This window comes from Diadema setosum, chromosome 8, assembly GCF_964275005.1.
Source record: "Diadema setosum chromosome 8, eeDiaSeto1, whole genome shotgun sequence".
Taxonomy (NCBI): domain Eukaryota; kingdom Metazoa; phylum Echinodermata; class Echinoidea; order Diadematoida; family Diadematidae; genus Diadema; species Diadema setosum.
Window position 1 is genome coordinate 15,068,385 of NC_092692.1, and position 9,819 is coordinate 15,078,203.

At 35.7% G+C, this 9,819-nt stretch overlaps 1 protein-coding gene across 1 annotated transcript; it reads left to right on the forward strand.

Moving 5' to 3' along the window:
* Nucleotides 1-530: 530 nt before the first annotated feature.
* LOC140232003 (uncharacterized) lies at nucleotides 531-7,409 on the forward strand. The gene is made up of 5 exons (XM_072312155.1): nucleotides 531-627; nucleotides 2,548-2,583; nucleotides 3,330-3,470; nucleotides 5,956-6,098; nucleotides 6,965-7,409. The coding sequence occupies exons 1-5, from the start codon at nucleotides 531-533 to the stop codon at nucleotides 7,214-7,216; spliced, it is 669 nt and encodes a 222-aa protein (XP_072168256.1). The 3' UTR covers nucleotides 7,217-7,409.
* The last annotated feature ends 2,410 nt before the right edge of the window (nucleotides 7,410-9,819 follow it).

Below are 9,819 nucleotides of genomic sequence, written 5' to 3' on the forward strand. Positions count from 1 at the left end.
AACAAGCACAAGAGGAATAAATAGATGGAAGAGAAATACTTGAAAGACTTATATGCCAAGAAGGAACCGATCGCCCCTTTTATATAATCCTGCAATGTGAATACATATGTATTTTGCAAGGGCATTACGATCGTGAATAAACAAAAATATACCCATAATAGATACGATACACATTCACAGACAGACAGACACACACACACACACACACACACACACACACACACACACACACACACACACACACACACATACACACACACACACACACACACACACACACACACGTACACACACACACACACACACTAATATATGCCCCTATGTCCTACATAACATTTAGGTACTCCAATACGTATATAATATATATGCCTATGCTATTTAAATGTTAAAGGCTAGAAAGAAAGGGAAAAAAAAGAGATATGTTTTAGAATTAATGCAAATATTGTCCTGCATAATAATGAATCTTCTGACATCGACATACGCAATCACTATAATGTGCACTCCCTCTCTCGATACACGCAGATCTGAAAATGCAGCTCTCTTCAGTTTTGGTGTCTCATCTCCTGCTTGTCGTGAATCTACTTCATCATGCACAAGGCGAAATGAAACCGACTAAATTTGCCAAAGGTTTGTACTATCACATTATATGATATTGTTATCATTATGAATATATATATGTATGTATATATATATATATATATATATATATATATATATATATATATATATATATTTATATATATATATATATATATGTATATATATACATATATATATATATATATATATATATATATATATATATATATATATATATATATATATAATTATCCAAAAACCTATGTAAATGTTTGGAGCCAACTTTAAGTTTGGGACCTAATTGTTTTTGTATTTCGCAGCCATTTCCAAACTGATTTTAAAGGGATTGTATAGTTTTGGTTGAGACCTAATTTCAGGTTTCTAACATTTTTTGGTGAGATAATAAGAAACCTCTTCTGAAATATGAAAGAACATGTAATTCTATGAGGAATTCAACGTTTATTTGATGAAAATTGGTTTTGAAATGGCTGAGATATCCAAAAAAGAGCGATTCTAATACTTGTGGGACCCACACTTTATTACGATCGCTTTGTTTTTACTTTGTTTTTGGATGTTACAGTCATTCCAAACCCGATTTTCATCAAATAAACTTTGAATTCCTCTTAAAATGGTATGCTCTGTACTATATCACAAGTGTTTTCTTGGTATCTCGCAAAAAGTTAGAAGCCCAATTCTCATCCCCACCAATACTGTATCATCCCTTTAATTTGATAAACTTCGAATTCCTGTTAGAACTGTATGCTCTTTCTCATTATCTCACAAAAAAAGTTAAAAATCTGAAGCCCCTTATCAACCAAAGTTTATATCATCCCTTTAATAGCCATTCTTTATCAATCGCCAGACTGACCTTCATTATTCAGGTTATGATTAGCCTAATATGATAACCGGGCGATGTGCTGTATCAGGTATTAGTTATCCAATTACCAATAGTTTATAATGTTTGGAGTCATCTATTTCATTTGAAGGATTGGATGTTGATGAATTGGGCAAGCTTAAGCCACACCCTATACTGCCCTACGAAAGTGTCAAATCGTCATCATGGAGAGAAAATACAGAATGCACAAAACGTTTGATTACATGTGCAGTGATATAAGTCAAACAGTCAGTCGCATATCATTCTTAAAGAAGTTGAATCTTCCAGCGTACTCGGGTAAACTCTAGAACATTTTCGTTCCTCCTTTTTTCCGAAAGAGTTTTCATAAAAGTAGAGGTAATTTCAGCTTACTCTAATCCCAGTTGTTGGTCCCAGTCTTACTGTCTTCTCCATTGACCAATATTTGGTGCTGTGACGTCCCAGCCCTAAATTAATTTCTTAATCCCGTAATCCTACCCCTAATCTCAAATTCCACGTCCGTAAACCCTTGTTTCAAATAAACTTAATCCAAAAGTTAGTTCTAATCTTCTTGATATTATCTTCTAGCAGGAAATTAACCCACATGTGAGTGATAGAATTAAGTTTGTTATGCTCTGTCCATTTGTATCAAAGAATGTGTTCATAGAAGTCAAACCAATTAAGCGCTTCTGTCATATCATAGATCATAATACACTATGACAAAATGTCGATTATGTTGAGAAAGTGATGTTATCACAAACTTTCGTATAGAGTGAACGCAAGAAAGTGCAGAGTTTCGAAATTTCAGCATCCTCTTCTCAAATTACTGGATCATTACACTGATTCAAATGGCACTGACTTGTTAAAAATAAGTCATAAAACTGTGCAATATCAAACGTGCGAGTGATTGATAACACCTAGTTGTCATTAATCAAAACTTATCAGACAATCTCGGCAATCTTTGTACATGTATTCATTATGAATATAGCCTTCACCGAATCAGTTGTACTGATATTGCTTGTGGAGTGTCGTAAATATAAAGCAAAATTGAACGATTCTTTGATGTCTGATATCGAGCTGAAATAAAGATAAGATTCATCTGATTGCTCTTTCAGAGGTGGTTTGCGAAGGATGCCATGCAGTTATAGCAGGTATGAACATGGATGGAGCTGTTCTTTGTATTTATTTCATTTTCTCTCTCTCTCTCTCTCTCTCTCTCCTTGCCATGGCATTGTCAATAATGCTTCGTAAGCAGTTGTTAATGTCCGTGAACTACGAAAAGATATTTTTATCAACCAAAAAAATTCTTAATTGACTCTATTCTAATTTCTATGTTTATCTTGGTGTCCTTTATTCCTTATTGTCGTAATTATGAGATAATGCGCTTTTGCAAGATTGTATTCGGACAATCGGACGTCACATTCAAGGTGGCTTCGATCCGAGATAAGTATGAAATACACTCAGGGTTATCTGCAGATCTGGTTTTGATAACTCCGAAGAAGAATCGTAACTATCATTAATCGAAGTCGATCATACGCCATGATTTTAGATTGACCGTCCATATAAGTCCATATAATTAGATTGCCCGTCCATAATTTAGATTGACCGTCCATATAAGTCCATATAATAGTAATTGATCATAAAGTAACCACAGTGCCCTTGATACAAAAGGATTCATACAAGAGACAAAACAGTCATAGTGTATTATGTGTGCTTATGTGTGTTTATGTTTAATTTATTATTAGCGTAATCTCGATTGACCGCATGTGCAGAGAGTCAATTGTCAAGTCTTTTATAACTCCGCTTTATACGTCGGAGTTGATGATTACAACACACAACTGCTCAAACTTTACTGGAGTTGTTGCCAGTGGGTGTTTAATTTTGTATTTGCTTCCAGAGGCGAATAAGATCCTGGGAAAGGGGAAGAGGACCGACAAAGTGGTGAAGAACACGATGAAGGCCGTGTGTAATGTCCAGAGACTAAATTCGTATGAGTTCAGTCCGCCCAACATGAACAAGGTCTGCGACTATTGGACAAGTGAGTATTACCGTGCGATTTTGATGATTAATGGATGAGATGTTACTTATTATGTATATGGTAGTATATGGCGGTATCAAGCATAATGTACACGATGAATCATAATGTGAATCATAACAGTTACTACAATGGTAGTGGCAATAATGATACAATGAATATAGTCAGTCAACAGGGGCTGGTCCAGGAATTCCGTAAAGGGGGGAGGAGCACCTTTAAAAAATTAAAGGGGGTGCACGCGCCCCCTCCATTTTTTTCTTTTTATTTCTTTTGTTTTAACAAAAAAAAAAAAAAAAAAAGGGCGGGGCGCCCGGTCCGCCCCCTCTGGACCCGCCACTGGTCAATAATGATAACATTAAAAGCAATTTACAATTTCCCCGTACATGTATACAATTCATGAACTAGTGATTAAAAAGACAAACAAACAAACAAACAGAGCAGTGATGTTCTCATCATGCTTGCTTATACGAACATTATGAACACTATTACATATTCATATTCTCATATCATTTGCGATTATTGTTTTTATATATCCTGTATGCATGTGTTCATCATTGTCACCTATTGCTGTTCGCGTGAATGATCCTTGTTCTCGCTGCAACTGATCGACAGATTGCCATACATCGACGCATAAAGATGATATACACCGCGAACATTCAGTGTTTTAGGTACACAATGTAGTAGCCATGATACAACCGCATATTATTATGGCTGTGTATATAATTCTTATTTTTCAAACAATCTCTTCTTCCAACCCAGGGAAACAGAGATCGAGAGAGAGAAAGAGAGAGAGAGGGAGAGATAAATAATATCAAGAAGAGAGTGTATACAAAACAGTGTATACAAAACAGAGTAAAACATAGACAAAAACCTGACATTTAATTATAATGATGATATTTGTGGAATTGGTAAAATAACTTCATAGTAGGCTGCCTTGTGAGCACACACGTACAGGGTGACAGATGATGTAAAATTAACGTTCCAAGTCGTGAAATGTCGATAAAACCACATAAATAGCACAGGTTGACAATAGATTAATACTACAAACATTCGCGAGCGACAAAATGATATTGTATAGTCCATGTGGTAATAACTCAATGATTCCTATTAATGATTTACCTTGCTCATTTATCACAATTCTATACTGGTGGCGGTCATTGCGTCATTCATTCTAATACCCCCTACACCGCCCCCCCCCCCAATCCTCCATGTCTCCCTCCCCCCCCCCCTCTCTCTCTCTTTCTCACGCATTAAATATATATATATATATATATATATATATATATATATATATATATATATATATATATATATATATGTATATATTATATATATATATATATATATATATATATATATATATATATATATATGTATATTATATATATATATATATATATATATATATATATATATATATATATATATATATATATATATTAAGGCGTTGGCGTTCCATGCCAAAGACCCGGGTTCGAGTCCCGGCGGAGACCAATTTTTCAACTCTTGCGCTTTTCCGAAAAGGAGGAACAGTAAGAGGAATAATAATGTCAAAGCTACGCACCGATTTTCTCCTTCCTTTCTCATATCTCACATATATATATATATATATATATATTCACGTATTGACTCCAATATAACGAAGAATCAAGAAATAAAGTATAGTAATGCATTATTTCGCCAATAAAGAATGAGTTTATTGTACCTTTTGAGTACAATAAACTCATTCTTCATTGGCCAAATAATGCATTACTAGTTTATTTCTTGACCCTTCGTTATGTATATATTATGTGTGTGTGTGTGTGTGTGTGTTTATATATAGATATATAGATATACAGACATATACAAACACACACACACACACACACACACACTCTCTCTCTCTCTCTCTCTCTCTCTCTCTCTCAGTGCTATCTTCCAAAATGATAATGTGTTAAATGATACATGGTGTGCCGGCAACAAAGCTCATTCGCCTCTCTTCGCATCGATCCTCTGCTATCTATAACTAATATTGAATTAGTGTCATGTCCTTTCTCTCTCTGCTTCTATTCCGAAGCTATCTTGTATTGTGCATGATATTGGTGAAATTGGGCGCTACTTCGACTATTTATCCATCTACACACACACACACACACACACACACACACACACACACACATGCACAAACGCACACACAAAACACACACACACACATCCACACAAACACACACACACACATCCACACAAACACACACATGTGTGTACATATTATAATATAAATGTGTGTGAGCGCGTTCCTATAGGGCCCAATTAAAGAGAGATAATAGATATTGTATCTTTCACATGCTGTTCGCGTCTAACAGCTACACATGCACTTCAAATTATAGTGTAAATCGCCACGATGAAATAAAACCGCGTAGACTCACTATCAAAACTGTATTGTTTTTGTTTGTTGGTTGGTTGTTTTTTTTTTCTGCGGCATTATCTGTCCCTTGCTTCTTCTGTCCAGCAAACTACATGTCGGAGATCACGTCAGCCCTGACCAACGGTCTACCCGAGGAGGAACAGGAGATCGAGCTGTGCTTCGTGACCACCGACATCTGTAAAGGAGTCGATCGATCCAAGTTTAGGATCAACAAGTATCAAGGACCGGTGAGTTCAAAAGCGATTATAAGCTAAGAATGAATACACAGTACAAATTCACATCATTGAAGTTATTTTTTTTCCTCTCAATAATCACCTCTGAATATTTATCATTTATTTTATGTCCTTTTTTAGAATCTAGAATTCACTGTTACTGAAAACAACGAAAAAAAGTTATTAACTTTTATCCTATGTTGACTTATTTTCTCGCTTTTCAGACCCAGAGCATTGTAACATTTACTCCCTTATAGCAACTCATTAAGATATAATCATTCATTTATCAAAAAGTCATTCGTTTATCAATTTGTCTAAAAAGCCCTGCAATTTAACACCATGTCCGATCCCACGGCGCAAATAGAATGTAAAAATATCGCTATCCATTCTTTCAAGAAGTTATCCAGTAAATGTCGACTGAAGATGGTACTCTTTGTAAAGTTATTGCAAAATTAAGAGTTCAGTCTATCCCTTGTTAGATTAACCTGTCAGAAATGAAAGTTACGGTTCAGCTTTGATTGTTTTTGTTGAATGCGGGGAGGGGGGACATCCGTCGCAAAGCTAAAGGCGAAAATATGAATACTGTAAACTTTGTAAGGCATGCACTCACTGACGAGAAAATTCATTTTTACGATGATTTCATTACGCTAATCCATTTTTACAATTCATATAGTGCGTATAGGTGGGGACAAATGAAATATTTGGTAAACAAAACATAAGAAGGGTCACCTTTCTAAAGTTCTTACAATCCTGCATTTTCAGTTATGCTGTATGAGCTCAGCTCATACAGCATAACTGAAAATGCAGGATTGTAAGAACTTTATGCGGCTCATTTTGTTAGTTTATCTTTAACATCTCTATTTGTTTTACTTCTTGTTCAGAGCAAGAGGAAAATACAAGCTGCACTAAAGGCGGCGAAGGGTGAAACGGACTCCATCGCGCAGGACGGGGATGAGGAAGAGGAGAAAGCTGACGACGACGTCACAACCACGGAACCAACGCCGACACGGACCGAACAGGAAGAAAAGGAAGATGAACCAAAGAAGGAGGGAAAGAAAGAAGAGAAACAAAAGAAGAAGAAGAAAGGCTCGAAGAAAGGAAAGAAAGCAAAAGACTCTAAGGATGAACTTTGATGATCATCGAAACACCTTTTACTTATCTGGATATCGAGACAAATTCCATAAATGAAAACACAAATTGAAACTCACTAATGAGGGGACATAAATTTTGAATACCGGTACTATCTGACGCGTACTGAAATGCTACACTTTTGAATATTTCGTTTTCGTGCTTAGTGTGTGTGCTAAGTCGCCAAGAAATGAAACACTCGTTTTACGGCTATAGCTATTTAATCAGAAAGTGTCCATGTAACGGCATTTACATTGTATTCATATCATTATTTTTGTGTCCTTGTTTTATCTGAAATGTACTCTATAGGTTTCCCGTCCATTTTCGCCATCATTTTTAAATCAGTTATTGAAAACGTGTTTTCTATTTCGCCTCGGATACTGATGGAATGTGCCAATACTAGTTTTAATGAATTGTCTTTTTCAATCAATTTTGAAAAGTTGTCATTAAATTTCGTGCTTTGTCGCCCATTTTCGTCAGCTGCAATACAAGTGCGTCGATCACAGCAGCCGAGCACGAGGCAACAAAATTAATTTTGTCTATTGGCATCCATTTTCATCTGAGTTTCACTCTAAATCGTCTTCCAAATACACAGTACATTATGCTCTGCAAATTATTGCCTTAATAATCAGTACATTTACGTCTCTTTAACCATACATAAAAACACATTTTCGTCGCTTATATAATCATACGTAACACTTTTTTTTTCGTTCATAGCACTCACTTTCTCATAGCTATCCAATCGACGGAAATGGTTTAAAATCTAGCTGGCTTACCCTCTATCATAAGGGCCCATAATACTTGAATTTGAATGACCAAATGATTAATTTGTTTGGAAAATGACGCATTTGATCCTGCACTCCTATATTTCACTAAGCGGCAACGACGAGTTACAGCGACAGCTTTGACGAATATGAATGCTTGGCCTTTCAACTTGATTGACAAAATATGAATATATGGAGGAAAATTTGATGAAATTAAACCTATTTAAGTTAGTAAGCTCCTTCGGACGAAATTGAATTGAAAGTTGATGAAATTGAATCGGAAGTTGACGAACTTGAATTGAAAGCTGATGAAATTGAATGAAGAGATGACGAAAATGGACAGGAAAGCCGTCATGACATCAAGTGAGTGGACGATAAAATCTGAATGACAAGCATTAGACCGGTTAAACAGCCTCAATAGCAGAAAACTTATAACGTTACGTTTGTATAGCGTCAAGGGGAAATCGAATGAGAGCCACCACCTATCCGTCGAAACTGATAGGAATATTCAAGACATCTTTTCTGCAAATAGGCATGGGGCGAGAGTTTAGCTGCAAATCTGATACATTCTCGTGTGAGGCTCTCTTTCATGTAGGACCCTACCACTGAAAGGCCGGAGTATCATGCGGAAATTGGTTTTTGTTGTTGTTGTTGTTGTTGTTTTTTTGTTGTTTTTTGTTTTTTGTTTTTGTTTTTTTTTACTACACATTGTATTTGATTGGTGTAAAACAAACGAAAACAAGGTAAACGTTAGGATCATTAAAGAATAACTACTGTATGACCATCTGATTTATGGTTCAATACAGATCGAGTATATGAGTTTTGCAGTACGTTCAAAATACTTTCTCCTCTGAGCCACTTGACTGACGAATATGTAATACAGAAACAATTGACGCAGAAAATCTTTATGTGCATTTTCATAAACACGTATTGTACATGTATTACATGTATATAAAGACACATGCGCAATCATCACACACGCACATGTATACACTGGCACAAATAGAAACACGCCTCAATAAATTGGCCCGAACTTTAATAGTCATGTTCGAAGGAAAGACTTGTTCGACCCTCCAATATGGACGCATCTCATAGGCCAGCATTCCTATTGGATAGGTACCACCACATTTTTTTTTTTAAAAAACCAAAAACCTGGATTGGTAAACTTAAAGGGACTGTACAGTACTGGTTGAGGTGGAGGTTCATGTTTTGAACATTCCTAAGTGAGATAATGAGAAACCTCTTATGAAATATGAAAGAGCATGTAATTTTAAGAAGGATTAAACGTTTATTTGATGAAAATTGGTTTTCAAATGGCTGAGATATCAAAAAAAAAAGTGATAATAATAATAAAAGGCGACAGGCCACGCCTTTTATTAAGATCTCTTTGTTTCACCTTGTTTTTGGATATCTCAGCCATTTCAAAACCCATTTTCATCAAATAAACTTTTGATACCCCTTAGAATCGCATGCTCTTTGACATCTCATAGAGTGGTTTCTGAATAATTATTATCTCGCAAAACGTTAAACTTACACCTACGGATTTGAATTGTATATCCTTACTCAGGCGCGGTGGAGCACCCCAATTTGCATCTCATTATCGCCCCGTTCTATTTGAATTTCCAACGGGCATCCACGGCTGCCCGAAACTGTGTGCATGAAAAAGTCAAATCTTTACCTTCTCCTTGTGCCGCTATGCGTGCCGCTAGTAAACTCAAACTTCCCACACTATCTAAGTTTTTAAAAACCTTCCTTTTGATGAAAAAATTATGAAATTTGCTGCACTAGAACTTGAGATATTAAAGCGTTTTGAAAATCACCTCTCGCAAAACATGCTCTCTGTT